Source organism: Spermophilus citellus (genome assembly GCF_964194105.1).
Source record: "Spermophilus citellus genome assembly, chromosome: 3".
Taxonomy (NCBI): Eukaryota; Metazoa; Chordata; class Mammalia; order Rodentia; family Sciuridae; genus Spermophilus; species Spermophilus citellus.
In genome coordinates this window covers 31,157,219-31,178,777 of record NC_138184.1, presented here as the reverse complement: position 1 = coordinate 31,178,777, position 21,559 = coordinate 31,157,219, and the positions used below count along the sequence as shown (strand labels likewise).

The 21,559-nt window shown below is 33.1% G+C and overlaps 1 protein-coding gene across 1 annotated transcript in view; it reads left to right on the top strand.

Moving 5' to 3' along the window:
• Positions 1–21,559, top strand: part of STT3B (STT3 oligosaccharyltransferase complex catalytic subunit B) — a 91,120-nt gene that overhangs the window by 60,974 nt on the left and 8,587 nt on the right. Inside the window, exons 6-13 of the mRNA XM_081288207.1 lie at positions 7,903–8,001; positions 10,738–10,884; positions 12,186–12,234; positions 13,880–14,034; positions 16,460–16,671; positions 17,965–18,152; positions 19,001–19,172; positions 20,153–20,326. Of these exons, the coding sequence (XP_081144333.1) occupies positions 7,903–8,001; positions 10,738–10,884; positions 12,186–12,234; positions 13,880–14,034; positions 16,460–16,671; positions 17,965–18,152; positions 19,001–19,172; positions 20,153–20,326 (1,196 nt within the window). The remainder of the gene's footprint in view (positions 1–7,902; positions 8,002–10,737; positions 10,885–12,185; positions 12,235–13,879; positions 14,035–16,459; positions 16,672–17,964; positions 18,153–19,000; positions 19,173–20,152; positions 20,327–21,559) is intronic.

Here is a 21,559-nt window from a genome sequence, read left to right as displayed (position 1 = left end):
TGGTAATAGAGTAGTAGTCTTATCTTTGTTTATAATTTTAAATATAAGGTAATTGAAAAAGTCAAATATTACTACAAGGCTTATAACAAAATCAGCAGCTCCGTTCCTTACTTTTTTGGGGGACTGGCTCACTTCCTTAAAAAGTACCTAACGTTCTTTGGACTCTTATTTCTTGATTTTTTTTTAAGCTGTCACCTATTGATCTCATGTTACCCTTGACTTTTAAGATTTAGCTATTCCATTAGTTATTTCTATCTCTCTCTCTCTCACACACACACACCTGTAATACTCTTTCCTACCTCTCTGCTCTGAATGTATTTATATTATAGCTTTTAAAGATATGATGTTTGCAGTTTTTAGGAAAAATAAATCTGATCTGTTTTAAAAGGTAAAAATAGTACAGAATCTTCTTTTTAAAAATACATAGAACTTTATTGACATGGTCTGTTTCAGGGTCTTGAAGTCTCTATTTTGAGAGGAGGGGTAGGAGTATTGTGAAATAACAAAGACTAGCACCAGCATACTGAGATAGGAGTGTACTTTAATTTATGAAATAGAAGAGAAGTAGCATCTCTAGTCTCACATATAACCTGTACTGCTTACCAGAGTAATTTAACCTAAGAGATTAGAGCTACCTGCCTTGTACAATCAATAAATGAGGATCAAAAAATCAGTTAAACATGGAAAATAGTAGTGGTTTATTCCCAAATGAGAGTTGTAAATCAGCAAAGAATTCACAAAACAAAAAAGAAGTCGTGTTTCCTTATTACAGAGATATGTTTTTTAAATTGCTGTTAACATTTTATGGGATGGAAATATTAACTATCAAAGTAATATCTTTGCCTTTTGTGTATAATTGAAGTTAATAGAACATCTTTTGGACTGAGTCACTTCCTTAAGTATTATCTAATGTTCTTTGGACTCTTAATTAAGTAAAGCTATTAATTATCTTTTTTGTGTAATTAAAAATAACATAGGATATAGTAAACAGTCTGTAGAATCAAGAAAGGTGATTATAAAATATCATTTGTCAAAATAATTTGACAGATGGCACATCGTGCTATAAGTGTTCAGTGATTCTTATAATTTGGATTTTGTCTTATCTTTATGATCTTGAGTTTGTAAAAATTGTTTTGAAACTCATTTTCAATTATTTTACCTTATTTAATATAGCTAAATTTTACTGCCACAAAATTCATGAAATAATAATTCCAGTATTTATAATGGAAGTCAATATGTAATTAAACAGTTTTAATGATTTTGAGCTAAGATATTGAAAGCAATAAAAGACTGTATGAGTTAAGAAAAAATTTTATTAGTTGTAGATGGACACAATACCTTCATTTTATTTTATTTATTTATTTTTATGTGGTGCTGAGGATAGAACCCAGTGCTTTACACGTGCTATGCAAGCACTCTACCACTGAGCTACAACCCCAGCCCAGCTGTATGATTTTTATATTTATGGTAGGTGAAGTTTTACCAAGACAAAAGATCATTCCTGTATCCTACCGATGTTATTTGCCAGTATATGGAGTATTTCTGTATAATCTTAAAATGATTTTCCCTAGAATGCTCAATTTATCAATGATGTACTTTCTTGAGTTTTGTTTTGCCTTTCTAATTTGTACCTTTAAAGTATGTCAACCAGGAATAGAAAAAGAAAAGGACTATTCAAGATTTTTGTCCTAGATCTTCATTTAAATTTAGAAGTTTTTGCAGTATTGGTTATATTTATATAAAGTGAGTTTCCCAGATGAGTATTATAATAGGCATTCATTGATGCTATTGGGGGAATGGGTAGAGGGTTTTCCTTATCCTGGCTTATAATAGTGTTTTATTAGCGGGTATTTTAAAGGTTAGTTTTTGGAAAAAATTCACCTTGAGTGCACAAAGAGAACATGCTGTTGCTTCTGTAATCTATACCGTTAAATATAACTCATTGTTAATTTACAAAGGATTAGTCTTCCAATATCTTCTTAAATTAAGACTCAAGATATTTAGAGCAAGGGAAGGGGTCTTACCTAAAATTTAGTAATAGTCACTGGTTTGATCAAAAATGCTTTTTCAACAATGGCTCTTCAATGTTCTGTAAGCTAAACAGATATAATAAATCAGCCTGTTCTTTTTGAGAATTGTGTCTATTTTATAGACCAGAAGAATTAATTTATGTGTAGAAGTTCATAGACTTATAATTAATAAATGTCTTTAGGTGCCTACTTGCAGTAGTAGTTGAGATTAAGAAAAGGTAGTGTTAAGAAGGCCCTAAATGTTTTTTAGTGATAACTTGATTTGTGATTTCATGTAGTTAAATCTTTTTAGTCTGTATTTGTTTTTCTCTTTTTGTTTATGAATTAGATTTACTGATTATAACAGGATCTTTATATAGTAGTTATAATCACAACATAGCTCTCCAGGTTACTCAGGAGCCTTTATCCACTACTTTTAAGTTATGAGTTCCTCTTAGTCTTCACTCACTTATATTTATAGATTTCAGTGTACTTTGATTATTATCTCATTAGCCATTCCAGAATTAAATGAATTGCTTCTGTATAATTTTAAATCCAGATATATTTATTCTAAATTATCTTTTTTTTCCTGTTACATTATCCTTGATTTCAGTTCAGGTATTTGTACAAGATTTACTTACTGTTGTTATAATTAAGTGTCTCTGCTTAAGTATTTTGATTAAGCTATTTCTTGCTACTTTTACAAATCAGTGACTTATTTTCTCCATAGTTTACCATGAACAGTGTCCTTGGAAAAGAAAAATAGTTCTTTTCATTGTGTATACCTGTTAAGTTATGTATCTTCTCTCTGCTGGTCAAGAATCAGTTTTTTGTGGTTTGTTTTAATCTTGCATTCATGTAAATGAATGGTAAATTTCTTACCATTTTCCACCTTGCGTATTTATCAGGGGGGGCAACAGTGTCTTTATTAATCAGAAATTTCAATATTCTTGCCAATCTTTAATCGTATTTGTTAGTAATAAAGCATAATTGATCAGATTTTAAGGTATTTCCCAACCTTTTCTTTGGGTTTATTCTATTTTGGTTAATACCTAAGTTGTATAGCAAAGGAATATTTTGTTACCCATCTCCACTAAAGATTAGCCAGAAGATAAAAGCAAATCAGAAATAATCATGTAGTATAATGATGGTGGGTTAAAGTTAATGAGAATATAATATTCACAAAACTTTTCTGACTTTACATAAAGAAAGTATAACAATAACTTTAAAAATATAGAGTTCTATCAACACAAGTTGTAATGCCTGGTCAGAGAGGAGGTACTTAAAACAGCAGGACTTAAAATTTCAGTGGGACTTGAATCAGACTTTCCATTTCTTTTTACTGTAACGAGTAACTCATTTGAGTCTCTTTTAAGTCAAGGCCAATGGTGTTTTTCCTCTCTGTGTCTTATCTTCCTATACCATACCCTTGGATTTAAAGTACTTTTAAGAATGAAAACGTGTGTAGGCTCTGTTTAAAAGAATACTGTTTGTTCCAGATCAACAAGATTTTCTTAGGTTAAAAATAAACAATATTTTTGTGTATGTGTACATGTTACCTGTATGTACATATCTTGGTTATTTTTTCCTGACATTTGAATTAAGATCTGTAATAGTAAATGTCAGTAACTGTGCTTCCACAGGATGGCAGTATGGCAACATTTTCATGATGTGTAATAAATGATTTACAACATTACTGATATTGTGCATTTTCTTAGACCTCACCACTTTGATGGAATGCTTTAATATTCTGCTTTAAAGGGTAAGAAAAATAGTTAACATTGATGAGTAGAAAGTTGTAATAGTTGTGGATAGTAATTTAGTTCCTAGATCCTTCATAGGAAGGAGAATTGGTAGAGAATGATTGCTATGGCTATTCCTTACTGAGGTCTTCAATACAGAAACTGTCTACTCCTCTTCCATGCTCATGTCAAGAAGAAATCTCTCCCCTGTTGAAGTTTTTAATAAAGCCCCACTATCATTACTGTCAGAAGTAACTTGCTTCATTGTGTTATGGTTGTTTGTATACATCTCACTCAGATTTTGCCAAGTCTGGAGGAAGCATATGCTTTTATATTTTGCAGTGGAAGTTGTTTATTTTTAAGAAAAATTACCACTTCTTTCTACTCTAGCAAATTTCATTTCTCATTTTTTAGATTTTAAAATGTAGATTTGTAAGTGTGATTAAAAAAAGATGTTTTATGTGTCTATAATTTTACACATTTGAGAAGAAAATCAGTATTAAGGAAGATGAATGTGTGATGTTTGATATTATATATTCTTGGCAAGCAATCTTGAACTTTATTTAATGGAAATGCTTACCCCAGTGTATTGAAGAGTACTGTGAAATAGGATATACATTCCCATGTGTAAACATCTCAAAATTAACAATTCAAAAATAATAAAAAATTGGAATGACTTTTTGGTTCCAGTTCTCCTCAAAGAGAATGCTTATATTTGGGTTATATTATGGGTACCCTATCAGATTTATTTCATTGGTATATATAGATAGGTGTGGATGATGATAATTGGGAAAAAGTTTCAGAGGTAAAATATTGATAAGAAATTATCTATTTCTGTTCAGTTTTATTTGACATTAACCTATGTTTAAATACCTCTTGACTTATTTGAGATTCTTTTTTTCCACTTGAACTCATCTTTATCATTCTTATTAAACTTTGCATTTGTTTCTATATAAAGTATTTTCTTTTTTGCTAATGAGAATAAATGTCTGTAAAGTTGTATGAAAGTGTTGATTTGAGAGTATTATCAGGCTTAGTCTTCTCTTTTTTTATGCCTGGAGAGGAACTTGAATAAATACCCAAGAGGAAATTTCATCTATTTTTGCCAAATAGTTGCTGAAATTTTTACTTTATCAGGCAAAGAATATTCTCATTTGAAGAGAAGCATATGAATGTGACTACAAATGTGCGCATGTGTTCACACCACACCTTCTGGAGAATATAATTTAGAAGGAGATAAATGAAGTAGTCTTTCACTTTTTACTTAATTTATACACATACACCAGTAATCTATAGAGACAAATCAGACTTGTGGTTACCATAGGCTGGGAAGAAAGGGAAATGGGGAGCAACTGCTTGGTGAGTGTGGGGTTTGCTTTTGGAGTGATGGAAAATGTTTTGAGGCTAAAAAGATTATATAACATTTGAGTGTACTAAATTTCCTTGAATTGTTGGCTGTAAAATGTAAGAAGAGAGGGGGTTACTTTTTGATTCAGTTTGCTCCATTTATTCAGTCCAAATTCTGTATCAGTGTTAATAGCATTCCATGTTCATGTAAACAAGAGAGAAATCCAGTCTAAGAGGTGATGGTAATGTTTGGTTATAAGTGGACCCACCTCTAATCAAAGTACATAAATGATGAGTTTTTCTTAGGTCTTGTCTTGTTATGCCTTTGTGTGTTCAGTATTTGCAAGGATTTGATTTCTCAGCTCTGGTTTCTAAAAGGTCTATTGATCATAGAATCTTAGATTTTGTTGGAAGGGATCTTATCTTGTTGGTCTATTAAGAAAATTTAAGTATTTGTTATTTATATAGTTGTTCATAACCACAGTGATGTCCTTATTCCCATTTTTTTCTGATTGTGCATCTGTGATTCTCCCATGTTGGTGATAACAGTATGTGACTGATTGGTAGAAGAGATTTTGATATTAGGAGACCCATCAACCACATTTGTTGACAATTCAAATCATGTGACATAGAATTTTTTTATATTTTTATTAGTGCCTTATAATTACACATAATAGTGGGGTTAATTGTGACCTTGACTTTCACATCAGTTTTTTACCAGTACCGTGCTGTTTTTATTACTAGCTCTGCAGTATAATCTGAGGTAAGATATTGTGATGTCTCTAGGCTAATTCTTACTGTTCAGCATTGTTCTGGCTATTGTGAGTCTTTTATTCATCCAAATGAATATGACTTTTTTTCTAGTTCTAAGAAGAATGTCCTTGGAATTTGTTAAGAATTACCTGAATCTGTAGATTGCTTTTGGCACTGTGGACATTTGAACAATATTGATGATGCCTAAGTACATAGGAGATTTTTTCGTCTTCTAAAGTCTTCTTCAGTTTCTCTCTTCATTGTTCTATGATTTTCATTGTATAGGTCTTTCATCTCCTTGCTTAGATTTATTCCCATGTTTGTTTTGTTTTGTTGAGGCTTTTATGAATGGAATTGTTTTCATTTTCATGGTGTTTATTATTGATATATAGAAAAGGTATTGATTTTTGTATGTTGATCTTCTGTCCTACTCCTTTGCTGAATTGTTTGGGTTTTTTTGTGTGTGTGTGTATGTGTGTGTGTAGTACTAGGGATTGAACCTAGAGGTTCTCTACCACTTAGCTATACTCCCAGCCCTTTTTATTTTTTATATTGGGTAGGGTCTTGCCAGCTTTCTGAGGCTAGCCTTGAACTTGGATCCTCCTGCCCGGGTTTCCTGAGTAGCTGAGATTATAGGCATGTGCCCCCTCACCCCCTTGCCTGGCCTGAATTCAGTTTATCAGCTCTAGAAGTTTTCTGGTGGAATTTTTGGGTCTTCTAAGTATAGGATCATAGTACTTGCAAACAGCAACAATTCAACTTCTATTTATTCCATCTCTTGCCTAATTGATCTGGATAAAAGTTGAAGAACTATGTTGAATAGCAATGGTTAGAAGTGAACATCCTTGTCTTGTTCCTGGTGTTAGAGAAAATGCTCTCAGTCTTTCTCCATGCAGTATGATATTTTGCATTTCAGTTAGAACATCTGATAAAAGGTAATTCCATTTCAACATTAATGTGTCTGGAAAGCATTCTGTTGTATGGGTTACTTCTGCTGTCTTCTGATAGCTAGTCCTCCATTAGCTTCAAAGTCATCAGGAATGTTATTTTCATACTTTAGTTCTTCCTATTAAATTTATGAGTTTCTTATCCTCTTCGTAACACTGTAGTTGTTTCTCATGATTCGGCTTGGGAGACAACATAATATTTGAACTAATATCCCATAATTTACCTTCTGTAAATAGATTTTCTTTAAAAGCAATTTTTCTTATCTAAGGTAAGAAGTATATGCTGTACATAATATATAGCCTACAGTAATGCATGCTACAGCACTGTACTATTCTAAAGTGTGCTTCCCGCTCTTTTTGATAATGGTTTATTTGCCAAAAACTGAACATTGACTATATTTATAAAATGTGAATAAATTTTATAAATGGTTTTTATGTTAACTTATGATGGGCTTTATCTTAATTTCTAACTATTGTGAGTACAAAGTATGTAAACATGTGAGTACAAAGCAAGTCCTTTACACAGATTGTAATTCTCTCCCCTGCTTTCCTGTGCACTGGCATTAGCATAAGCTGAGAATACTGCAGCATATTCTGGGCAGAGTGCAAATAGTTTTCTTTTATTAGATTCTAAATTCAGTAACTGGTCTGCTTTAGGGCTTGACTTCCATGTTCTTTAATCACAGAAAACTTGGTGAACATACAGTTAAGTTTTTTACTCTTAAAGTACAATATGAAGAATATTACAAGACTGTAGAAAAGGTGTGAAATTTTTAGCACTTTTGAGACAATAGCAGGTATTCATATATGCTGAGGGAGGTGATAGTAGATTGTGAATATTTGGGATTAATGCCAATAGGAATGGAATTTACTTATTTTATGTGTATATTACATAGCTTTGTGGGTCATATTAGTGGTTACTAATTTAGAGTAAAATGAACTTGATTCTGTGTGTGGGAAAAGAAAGTAAAAACAGACACTTTAGGATTCTGTTCTTAGGTCCAGTTGAAACTTTGCTACAAAAAAGTAAAATTTTATGTATTTATATTTAGAGTACTTACTGATAGTAGTAAATTATCCTTGTTTCCTATTTTGTCTTTATAGCATATAGCACTTTCTACATTGTGGGTTTAATATTATCCATGCAGATACCTTTTGTGGGATTCCAGCCTATCAGAACAAGTGAACACATGGCAGCTGCAGGTATGAGAAAGACTATTTTCCTTCTAGAGGATATGTAAATGTGTGATTGGTCAGTCAGTCTTCCAAAGGAATAATATTTTTAAAAAAATTTTTTTTTTAAGTTTTCAATAATAACCAAAATAAACTGAGTTCCACTTATGGGAAATCTATAAATAAAACTATCAGTGATTCTCAGTGCAGCATCCATGACTCACAATAAATCCATGTGTAGTTAATTTATTTGTAATATTTTATGAATACCAGCTCAAGTTGACTATCCCTTTGCTTGGCACCAGACGTGTTTTAGATTACAGAGTTTTTCAGATTTAGAATATTTGCATAGACTTTACCAGTTGAGCATCACGAATCCAAAAATTTAATGTGTTCTAGAACCATAACTTTTTGAGCATTATATTTGTGCTTAAAAAGTTTTAGATTTTGGATTTTGGATTTTCAGATTATTGATGCCCAATTGGTATACAGTATATAACTTTCTGTGAGACATTCCAAAGTACTTACCATCAGATTCTCAGTGGGTCTTAAAACCTTCTATCATCCACCCTCCTCAAGGTAAGAACCACTATCTTACTGTTACTTAGCACTTCAAAATTTAGAACATACTCTGACTTTATCAGTTTGCTAATTACTAATTTCAGACACAGAACTATATAGTATAATATAAAGCAATGTCAGTATACACAACCACCTATTTTTATGTATGTTATTATATTTCCTAAATCTAATCTTTGATATACTCTTATGTAATTATTCTGTAATGTACTTGAAAAAAAAACTTATTTTACTAGAATCAATAAATGGGATGGGATGGACTCAAACAGTTTCTTCTCAGCAAAAGAAACAATCTGTGAGGTGAATAAAGAGCCAACATCTTGGAAGCAAATCTTTACCCCTACACATCAGATAGAGCACTAAACTCTAGGGTTTATAAAGAACTCAAAATGCTAAACAACAAAAAAAACAAATAACCCAATCAATAAATGGTCCAAGGACCTGAACAGACACTTCTCAGAAGAGGGTATACAATCAATCAACAAATATATGAAAAAATGTTCATCATGATTAGCAATTAGAGAAATGCAAATCAAAACCACTCTAAGATTTCATCTCACTCCAGTCAGAATGGCAGCTAATATGAAGACAAACAACAATAAATGTTGGTGAGGATGTGGGGAAAAAGGTACACTCATACACCGATAGTGGGACTGCAAATTAGTGCAGCCAATATGGAAAGCAGTATGAATGTTTCTTGGAAAATTGGGAATGGAACCACCATTTGACCCAGCTATCCCTCTCCTTGGTCTATACCCAGAGGACTTAAAAACAGCATACTGTAGGGACACAGCCACATCAATGTTTATAGCAGCACAATTCACAACAGCTAAACTGTGGAAGCAACCTAGATACCCTTCAGTAGATGAATGGATAAAAAAAATGTGGCATATATACACAATGGAATATTACTCAGCGATAAAAGAGGAAAAAAATCATGGCATTTGCAGGTAAATGGATGGAATTAGAGAAGATAATGTTAAGTGAAGTTAGCCAATCCCAAAAAAACCAAATGCTGAATGTTTTCTTTGATATAAGGAGGCTGATTTATAGTGGGATAGGGAGAGGGGGAGTATGAGAGAAATAGATGAACTCTAGATAGGGCAGAGGGGTTGAAGGAGAAGGGAGGGGGCATGGGGTTATAAATGATGGTGGAATGTAAGGATTATTATTATCCAAAGTACATATATGAAGACACGAATTGGTGTGAATATACTTTGTATACAACCAGAGACATGAAAAATTGTGCTCTATATGTGTAATAAGAATTGTAATGCTTTCTGCTGGCATATATTTAAAAAGATTAAATTTATTTTAAAATTAATATTCCCAGTGGGCTAAGGGTCTTAGGACTCTGAAATTTTAATAGAAGTTTTTGTATGACTGGAATCTTCAGAAATAAAAATCCAGAGAAAATTGTTTTTATGCTTAGGTTTGATGAAGAGAGGACAATCATATGATTGGACAAAGGGGAGTTATGATGTAATGTTAATAAATTGAGAATTTAAAAAGTTCTATTTGTCCGTGTTCTTGGCATCTCGTTAATTTCCTCAGGGTACAGGGAGGATCCCTTTGGGATGAGGATATTTGTTTAGAGGAAGGTCAGAAAATTCTTTTATGTCCTGCATCAGGGTAGAATAGAGTGTGATCAGACAGACCTTCCTATTTCTTTGTTTTCTCAAATGCCAAGATGCCGAGTTTTGAGGTAGCTTGTTCTCAACCCCAACACCAGGATAGAGTCTTCTTTAAGTGTGTAATTAAGGTCACACTTTTATCATTAAGTTATAAACAGTAACTATATCAGGATTCTCCTGATCCAAGTCATTAGGGTTATTTTTAATGATGTTTTTATTATTCCTCCACTCCCACCCAGAAAATGTCATTTAAAATATAGAGGTAGGAAAGAAGTTAAATAGACTTCAGTCATTCAAATGGGATTTATTTTGTCTGGTACGTGGGGGGGGGCGGTCTGATCATTTGGGGGGAAATCTATAATAGGATTTTTTGGATGTATTACTTGGTTGGTCAATTATCATTTGACAGTGAAAATGTTAGCTAGATGAAGTAACTAGTTTTTGGTGTGAATGTTTTAGGGTATTGTAAGAAGCCCTTTCAAGTGAAAATTTTTAAATGGCCTATGAAAATTGCATTGTCAATTATTTATATGACCCTGTTTTCTTTAATTAGGTGTCTTTGCATTGCTGCAAGCTTATGCTTTCTTGCAGTATCTGAGAGACCGATTAACAAAACAGGAGTTCCAGACCCTTTTCTTTTTGGGTGTATCGCTGGCTGCAGGTGCTGTGTTTCTTAGTGTCATCTATTTGACTTACACAGGTAGGTGCCATCACCTGTAAAATGTGAATCTTGTCTCTAGATTATTCAAAAGGATAATTTTTACACAGATTTTTTTCATATATTCCATTTATCCTAGTAGGTAAAATACTGTGGTTGTATTCTGTACAAGCAATATTAAAATAATAATCAAAGGTTCTAAAATCTGAATAACATTATTTCAAATTGTGATTTTTAAGTTTATCTTAATTTTGTTGCTGCAGTCCCTGATAAATCCACAAACATTCTTTTCTTTCTGGATAAATAGGCCCAAAACAAACAAGTCAAGAGCTTCTAGTGATAACCTACTACATTGTCTGTGTGCACTTTCTCTTCTGCCTAACCACTCGCCCCACCACAACTGGGGATTGAATTCAGGGGCCTTTTACCACTGAGCTTCCTCCCACCCTTTATAGTTTTTGAGACAGGTTCTAAGTATGCTTTGAGGCTGGCCTAACTTGCATCCACCTGCCTTAGTCTTCTAAATTGCTGAGAAAACAAGCATTCACCACCGTGCCTGCCTCTCTCCCCTACTCTTTCACAAACATCAGTTTCATTCTGCTTCTGTATTCTAAATTTCTAACCCTGACTTTACCCATCCTTAGAAACAAGTCAAATTCTTTCTAAAGTTATTCTGTAAAATTAATTTACCAGCCTACCTTATAAAATCATTAAGTATAGACAGGAGTAAAAGGCATAAGTCTTTAAAATCATCTTTATAATGTGATGAGATTTGGCAAACTCGATTAGATCATTTATACACCACACCCATTTAAAAATTTATCCAGTGTTGTTTATTATCTGAGCCTTCTTTATTAATCAACTAGAAGCTTCAGAGTGAATTGGAAAACTTCCTATAATTTTATCTAAGTGTTATTACAGTGTTAAGTTTCTTAATTGTTATTTAACTTATTTTTCTCTGGAAACAGGTTCTCTGTGGATCATTGTTTTTGATTCAGTTACTACCTTATTTTATGTGATTGCCAGCCATGTGAACTATGTTGGCACCTATAGAAGAAAAACTGAAATTTTTTACATTATTTTAAATCAATCCATAATTAACAACCATAAAACCATTAAAAATAAGCACGATAAATAAACCAGGGGCAGAGGTGCATATCTTTAGCAGTTTAGTGAGACCCTGTCCCAAAATAAATTTTAAAAGGGCCAGTCATGTAGCTCAGTGGTAGAGCACCCCTTGCTTAAATCCTCAGAAATCCCTCCTTTACATGCACACCAAAAAAAATGTTTTTTTACACAATAATAAAAAGGCAGATAATTTCCTCTACGTTTTTCCTTCAAAGGTTACATTGCACCGTGGAGTGGCAGGTTTTATTCATTATGGGACACTGGGTAAGTACAGATATGTTATTTAGCCTCTAATTAAAACACCCATTTCTTTCTGTTCTTAATATTGTTAGTATTTCTGTCTCTATTTGAGTCAGGTACCTAGGATATGCCAAAAATTCTACTAAATGTTGATTCTCTTGAATATTATCTTTGTTAATAGTAGCTTTTTAAGTATACCTTTAATATGCAATAAAAGTCATGTATTTCTGTTCAACATAGCCATCCCCCTTATTTTTGTTTGTCAAAATTTAGGTAACATTTGTGCAATTTAGTGGTTGGAACTTTTTTTTTTTTTTTTTTTAAAGAGAGAGAGAATTTTTAATATTTATTTATTAGTTCTCGGCGGACACAACATCTTTGTTGGTATGTGGTGCTGAGGATCGAACCCGGGCCGCACGCATGCCAGGCAAGCGCGCTACCGCTTGAGCCACATCCCCAGCCCGGAACTTTTTACTAACATATGAAGCTTTCATCTTTAATATTTGTTAAGAATAGATGCTATGTTATAAATCCATGCCATATGATGAAAGTTCAAATTTTTTTCTAATACCACCACATGATCTAAGCTTCTATTTCTCAAAAAAGTCTATGAAATACACTAGAGAATATCTGCTCCGATATATTATGAATTAATGAAAAATTCTTGGTTTCAAATTGGACAACTAGTTCAAGTAAACTTCTTTCCTCTAACTTATTTTTTTTGTAGGAATAAGAAAACATATGTTAATGACTATTTATCCCCCTCTGCTTTCTTGCTCTTCTGTCTTTGTTAACTTCCTAGGTGACCCAATAAAAACCTTACATAGTTTATTGAATGAGCATGCTTTCTGATGTGATACCAAAAGGGCTTGTGTCCATGTCTAATTAAAAGGACATATACATTCCTACATAACTTATATGTAAGCATACATTGATAGTTCAGCCTGTGGGATCACCAGAGGATTTGAGGGAATTAGTCATAGTGAGGTTATTCTGATTAGGGTAAACTACCAGGTTAACTTTTATTAGTTATCCTTACTCTTAACTTTCTAAACTTTGATTGAACTAATTTGGAATCTCAGGGTGTTTCAGGAATTTTCATTTCCCTCACCTGCCTCCACACCATAAGCAAGGCATTTTGTGGCATTATATCTTATTGGGTAAGGTATTTATGCTATTTTTAATAAAGTCCAAAAGGTAGTGAAATTCACTTGTATAAAATAGGAGATGGAGATACTGGAGAACAAAATCCTATTGGAGCAAAGATTTTTGTGTTAGAAATCAGAGCCAGGGTCATGTGATCAGCCCTTGATAATTTTCTGTTTTATGAGGGCACATTGGTTTTTAGTTTTACTGATGTGGATCAAACAAATTTATTTTCAGTATAGCTGGTTACATTAGAATGCATGTTTAAACAAGAAGAGGTGGGGACTAAGAACCATATCTACAGTCCAAGAAAATTTCATTTCAAAAGAACTTATAGCTGGGTGTGGTGGTAAACTACTATACCTGTTGTAGTCTCAACTACTTGGGAGACTGAAGCAAGAAGATCACCTGGAGTCATAAGTTTGAGAGCAGCTTAGTCAATGTAGTGAGACCCTGTCTCAAAAAGAAAAACAGAAATGTTTTACCATTTAATTGTAAATAATAATAACTTTTTTAATATCAGGTATGCAAAAATACACATTCCAATTATTGCATCAGTGTCTGAGCATCAACCTACGACTTGGGTGTCTTTCTTCTTTGATCTACATATTCTTGTATGTACCTTCCCAGCAGGCCTATGGTTCTGCATCAAAAATATCAACGATGAAAGAGTATTTGGTAAGAGTTTTTTTTTTTTTTTAATGAATACTTTGATTTGGGAATAGTTTTTGTTTGTTTGTTTTTTTCTTTTAGATTACCCACTTCAAGGTTTTGCTGTTTTTTGGTTGATATATATTCAGAATACATTTTCTTCCCTGTTATGCACAGTGTGCTTAGCCAAGGAGAATAGAATTTTCATTATGTATATTTAACTATTAACTTTTAATTTAGAGCTAGTGTGTGAATTTTTTAAAAAATATTTATTTCTTAAATGTAGTTGGACACAATATCTTTATTTTTATGTGGTGCTGAGGATCGAACTCAGGGCCTTGCACGTGCTAGGCAAGCGCCCTACCACTGAGCTACAACCCCAGCTACTGTATGAATTTTATGTTCACTTTTGTGGTTTCTTGGCAGTTAGTGTTATTGTAGTCTGTGGTTGAGAATTAAAAATTTATTGGCAGTATAATTTTGACTTAAATTTCTAAGTTAGATTTGATTAAGTAGGGACAAGTTTTCTGGGTCATCCATTATTCCAGTTTCAGAAAGTACATTCTTTATTGGAATAAGGATTACAACTCTTTCATTGACATATTTGTGTATGTTTCCAACTGACAAGACCTGACATAAAATATTTAAAATTAGCAGCCACACTGTTGTCCCAGCAGCTCAGGAAGCTGAGGCAGGGTTAATGTATACCATACATTCAAAGGCAGCCTCAGCAAAAGCAAGGTGCTAAGCAAGTCATCGAGACCCTGTCTCTAAATGAAAATACAAAATAGGCAAGCTGGAGTAGTGGTTCAGTGGTAGAGCACTTGCCTAGCATGTGTGAGGCACTGGGTTCCATTCTCAGTAGTACCACATTATAAATAAAATAAAGGTTCATTGACAAATTAAGAAAATATGAAATAGGGCTGGGGTTATGGTGCAGTGGTCCACTGCCCCCTGAGTTCAATCCCCAGTACAAAAAAAAAATGTGCCTTTGGGTTCAGTCCCCAATACATGGGGAGGGAGGGGCTTGCAAACCAAATGCTCTTACATAATTTAATAATTACAAGAAGTGTGCTGTGGTGGTTAGACATAGATAGAAACAAATGTTGAGAAATGATTTGTAATATGTACAGAGTCATGCAAGCCAATAATTTATAATACCAGGACTTGAGTTTGTACTAGTATAGGGCCTAGACCATAAGTATCACCTTGGGTTATTACTGCAGAACACCCAAATGTATAAACCCAAATGTATAAATGATACTAATTCTTTTCTAGTTTATCTAGATTAGTAAACTCTGAATTAAGGCCATGTTTTACTGCATCATTCAAAAAGACTTAAACATAAGCCCACCTTATGACCCAATAATCCCATTCTTAGGTATATCTCAGGGGAAGTAAGCACATATATTCCCCAAAGGACATATTTAAGAATTCACGGGACAACTTTATCCAGGATAGCCCCTAATTATACACATTACAAAGGTCATCAGCAATAGAATGGATAGGAATATTTTTATAGATTTGTGCAGTGGTATACATTACAGCAGTTAACAAAAGAACAGTGTGGCCAAATTAAGTCAGTACAAAAGAGGATACTTCTAAAAGATTCTATTTCTCTAAAGTTGATGAATAAGGAAAACTAAGTTAATGCTGAATAGTGGTTACTTTTTTTTTTTTATAGGGGGGAAGGCAGTTATTATCTGAGACATAAGAATCTAGAAAAATATTATGTACCTCAGTCATCATAGGTAGTAATTACATAGGGGCATACCTATATACAAAGTCATTGAGCTGTAAGCTTAAGAATATGGTATAATAAACGTATTACTTTAGGAAAAATATTTTATGATCTCAATGATCATTGACTTTGTAAAGTTAATAACCTTTAACCAGAAGTTGTAGAACTTTTTCCTGTGGTTATTAGCACATATCTAGAAGGCCATTGGAAATTTGTCTGAAATTTTTTAAAAAGTTGCCTGACAGTGACTTGTAGATTATTCTTTTGTTTAATAATATGATGCTCTTCTCATCCCACTTTTTCTTTAAAACAGGCTTTATGCTAAAAATTGGCAGTGGCTTTTCATGGACCATATTTTATTCTGTTAATTTGTGCCTAATAATATAATATAGAAATATATTTTCTTCTGTCAGCTAAGGATTTTATAATATAAGATGCTGTTGACAAATAATGATTTAGTCTAATTCCCCATACCTAAAATTAATCAAATATGAATCATGATACCTATCTCCAAACTATTGCTCTTTTAGTTTTTATTTAGTCAACACTAATTCTGATTTTTAAATATGACTATCAGTATTAATATAAAAGCAATTAGGTAATTATGAGGCTTTTCTCTACTTTTAGATTTGTTTTAAACTGTGGTATTAAATATTTAATTTCCGGTGAATGTTTTCCCCTGAAGTGTTGTAAGAAAATTTGTCTTTGCAGTTGCTTTGTATGCAATCAGTGCTGTCTACTTTGCTGGAGTGATGGTGCGACTGATGTTGACTTTGACTCCAGTCGTCTGTATGCTGTCTGCAATTGCCTTCTCAAATGTTTTTGAGCACTATTTGGGGGATGACATGAAAAGGGAAAATCCACCTGTGGAAGACAGCAGTGATGAGGATGACAAAAGAAACCCAGGAAATTTGTATGATAAGGTGGGGAATCTAAACTAAGGCCTTTAAAAATTTAATGTGCTTTCTTAATTTTTCTACCACAATATGAACCATACATATTAAGAAATGTGATTAAATGAGGATTTAGATAAGCTGTGATGCTTCTGTTTGGTTACAATGTTTGCCTCAAAATTTGAATCCCAGTCGATCTTTTAGCTCAAAGTAAGAAAATAGAATGTAATCAGACAAGGAATTCTTTCTTTGGGGGCATTTGTTAATCTGAATACTTAAATTTGTTAATAGGCTTCTTTACAGCAAACACTTGGTGCTTTGCTAAATTACATGAGATTTTAAGCCATGTGGATAAGTGCTTATCTTTAAGATCCATATACATTATCAACTTTTTAAATGATAATTTGATATTTAACTGATTTACTTTTTAAACCTCCCATTTTTTAACCATCTGTAGCTAATACAATGTAATTCATTTTTAACCTGTAGTCTCTCAAATAACAAATCAAGTTTGTATGTGTGGAAAAGACTTGTTAAAGCAAATCTTGGATGCCATATTAAACCTACCTTGCTATTTTAATATTGACTAGTGTTTTGAATACCAATGAGTAAGTAATGAAACTTCCCACTATAGAAGTTAACTGAAATTCTTTGTCTTTACCATAAGATCAGTAAAACTCATAAAGATTTGACATACATCCTTTTGGGATTTTTGTTATATTTTGGTTTTGTTGTTTTGTGGTATCTTAATCAGTCTTGTAATTTTGAGTTTGTGATTACTACTGGTTTTCTCTTCTGATTTTTAGTGGTGGTGATGATTAATGTGTGTGTTCAAAGTAATTTTGGTGTTTTTTACCAAGTCCATTGGTTTTAGGGTTTCGAAATTAGAAGGCTAATTTTTTTCCCATACCGAAGTCCTGCATAGTCTGGATTATAAGTAGACATTGTCATTTTTAGGATGTGAAATTTAAGATTTTCTAAGAATTTATATATTAGATTTCATACTGTCAGAATGGGCCATTTACTTATTTTCTATATATTTAATTAAGAAATAAGGATAATTGATTGGAGTAGCTTCTTACTAGAGATTATTTCACTCTGAGATCAGCTCCTAGTCCCAGGAAACTTTGATTAACAATTGACTTTAGAATCTACTTTGATAAAGTTTTAGAAAACTCTTCTAAACCTATAGAAGAATATCTGCTAGTTACACATTTTCTGAATCACAGAATTAAATTATCATTCTCCCAACTTTTTTCCCTTGAATGTCCTGTGAAGCAAGTCAAATGATGAATTTGTCTAACCAGTTTTCTGTATCTTCAGGCAGGTAAAGTGAGGAAACATGTAACTGAACAGGAAAAAACTGAAGAGGGATTGGGTCCTAATATAAAAAGTATTGTCACTATGTTGATGCTGATGCTGCTGATGATGTTTGCAGTACACTGTACCTGGGTCACAAGCAATGCCTACTCCAGTCCAAGTGTGGTCCTAGCCTCTTATAATCATGATGGGTAAGAAAATGACTTGACTACAAAAAGATTTTAGAACACCATCCCCCCCACACACACTAAAAACATATACTTTTTGACTCAAAAGATAGAATTGTATTTGAGGCCCTGAATTTGAATCTTCTTCCTTTCCCTTTCCCTTTGCCTTTTTCCATTTTCCCTTTTTCTTTTCCTTTTCTTTTCCATCCTATCAAACTCGGGGCCTCACACATACTAGACTTTGCGCTGAGCTACACCCGCTTTTGTTTTTTCCCCATTTGGGTGTGACTTCTCTCTCCACCTTTGAAGGGGTAAGTAGTATTTCATGCTGCTCTTTTTCAAAATTTTGGTGTACATTTTTTTTTCCCTCAGAATGTATCCCTTTGAACACAGCATCATCATTACAGTGAAACTTGTTAGAAAATGCTAATTCACTGACTCTGCCCTAAGCCTAATGAATCATTTAGTTGACCCATTTATCTATTCATTGCTGAAGTAGAGCCCGGCAGTCTGGTTTAACAGGCCCAGATGATTCTGATGCAGCTAAAATTTAACAGTTGATTTATACATTGCCTTGCCTCTTCCCACTTCTGCTTCACATTGGAGTTTAGTTGACTTGAAGAATATCAGGCCCACCCCAGAACTATTTAATCAGAATCTGCTTTTTAAAAGATATGTATATGGTTTGTATTTATATTAGTTTGAGAAGCACTGGCTTTGCTCTTCATTTTCTTGTTCTTTTTTTTTTTTTCCTAGAAGCTTTTAACTGTGATCCTTAAAATGTGAAATTATTCAGTAGTTTTAGCACCTCAAAATTTTAAGTTGTCTTCTTCATATTTAAATCTTATTTAAAATATTATTATTCTTTTCAGCACCAGGAATATCTTAGATGATTTTAGAGAAGCTTACTTTTGGCTAAGGCAAAATACAGATGAACATGCCCGAGTGATGTCTTGGTGGGATTATGGCTATCAAATAGCTGGAATGGCTAATAGAACTACTTTGGTGGATAATAATACCTGGAATAACAGTCACATAGCACTGGTAAGCATTTGACTTTTTAAGGAAAAGATTTTTTTTTTTTTAAATCCTATTACTTTCCAGTCAAGTTTCATTTGTGATTAAATAGAAAAGATGAGGGTGAAAGTACTCTTTAATTGCTGAGGTCTCAAAATATTTCTTTAACATATTTAATAATGTTACTTAAAGATATACTTATTTTGTTAGAATGGTTTACTTACTTATAGGTATAATTCAGAATCATAGACTTGCTTCTGGTACATTTTATATTTAAGCTTACTGGAGAATTAGGCAAAATCTGAAACTTTAAATGTTTATATTTTCCATTTTATAAACTTAAAAAAATCTTTGCAAGTATGTAAAGCAAATGCATTATGGGTATGCAAAGTGTGTTCACTTTTAAATGACTAATCTATATAAATTAAGGTAATCACTTCTGGACTTTAAAAATTTTGAATAGATAAATGGGTCAACTAAATGAATTCTATTTGTTAGTGTTGTAGCTAGTGATCAATTGTCTGCTATGCTGGGGTGAAGAATATGTGTTAGCAAGATCACCTGCAAGCCCTGCCTGAAGTTGTGAGAAATTGTCTCTTAAAGTTTGCCTCCTTTTGCTGGTGGCATATGCCTTAATTCCAGGCAACCAAGGGGAAAGACCCTGCCTCAAAATTTAAAAGGAACTATGGATGTAGCTCAGTAATAGTGCTCTTGCCTAGTGTGCACAAGGCCCTGGGTTCAATATAATACTACACACACCAAAGTAAAGTTTGTCTACTTTCATTTTTAAATGTTAATTTCATAGAGCTTAATTGTTAGCAAAATATTAGAACATGTATTCATATTTTGACGTTTCTGCTATAAATTGATTATAGTGAGTTGTTAATGTTTATAAATCTCAATAAATTCTTTGATAGCTTAGAAAATCATTTTTGCAAAAAAAAAAAATCCAGGTAAGTCAGGCTCTTGCAGTAAAAGTGTACATTCAGTTTTATTTTATTCTGCAGGTGGGAAAAGCTATGTCTTCTAATGAAACAGCAGCCTATAAAATCATGAGGACTCTAGATGTAGATTATGTTTTGGTTATTTTTGGAGGGGTTATTGGCTATTCTGGTGATGATATCAACAAGTTTCTTTGGATGGTTAGGATAGCTGAAGGAGAACATCCAAAAGACATTCGGGTAAGAAACTAGATAATCCCAGGTATGTGAAAGACAGTCCATAATGTCCAAATCTTATCTCTTTAATTGCATTATATTTGTTTTCATTGTTCTATCCCCCTAAGTAGTCCCTTATCCTGATTTTACTATTTATTAAAGATACTAGAAGCACTTCCTAGATTTAGAACGTTTGAAACTCATATTTCATAGTCACATGATAAGTAAGGACATTTAGGTCAACTGCAGACTACAAATTGACAGTATTATATATACCACATAGCCTAGGTATGTAGTAAGCTATGCCATCTGGATTTGTATAAGTATACTGTATGATATTCACATGCATGATAACAAGATTGCCTAGTGATGCATGTCTCAGACTGTATCCTCAAGATTGCATTTACATTCAACTCTATGAAGCAATTCCTTGCCCAAATTTTCTTGCTTTTACTTTTTCACACCTTCTCACGTCAGCCCTTTTTAAAATATTTTCATTGTTTCTAACCTGGTACTGACTCTAATGATTGTAAACCCGGAAGAGGACAGCAACCTTGAAATTGCTATCTTTGCCTTAGTCTTCTTTGCTCTCCCAACGTAATATGACATTGATCACGTCATTGTCTGGCTTAAAAGCCTTCAATAGATGATGGGGCAAGGAGGTAAAACCAGACAGAAATGAATACGAACTAAAACTATAAGTTTGGGTTATGGGCAAATTATTTTGGATCACTCGGCATAAATGAACACCAAGTCTCATTCCAGGATATGGATCTTGATGACCAAGACAAGACTAAGTCATCACTATTGAAAATGTCAATAGTAACTCATTTGTGGTGGTATTATGAAAGTTTGTGGTAATATAGATGAAGCTTCACCAAGTGGCTAGTATGAAATAGATACTGTCTTGGTGATACATTGATAGAAAATCCAAACTCTCCTTATCCTGGAATGCTTTAGATTTCCATTGCTGGTCTCTTGGCCCCCTACCAACTTTTTTCCACTTGGCCATTCTGCGCTGTCCCAAAGAACTTGTTCCTTTCTTGGAATAACTTCCCTTCTACATACTTGGCACTTTTCCAGAAGCTCTTTTTTGTTGCATCCATGTCTGTGTTTATAATCAAATCACATGTACCTGTTTCCTAAGTTAGATTTTTATCTTCTCTCTCATTCATTTGTGAGCTTTTAGAAAATGGGCTACAATTGTGCTCCATATGAGGAAGCCACAGAATATGATAAACACTATTATGTTAAATT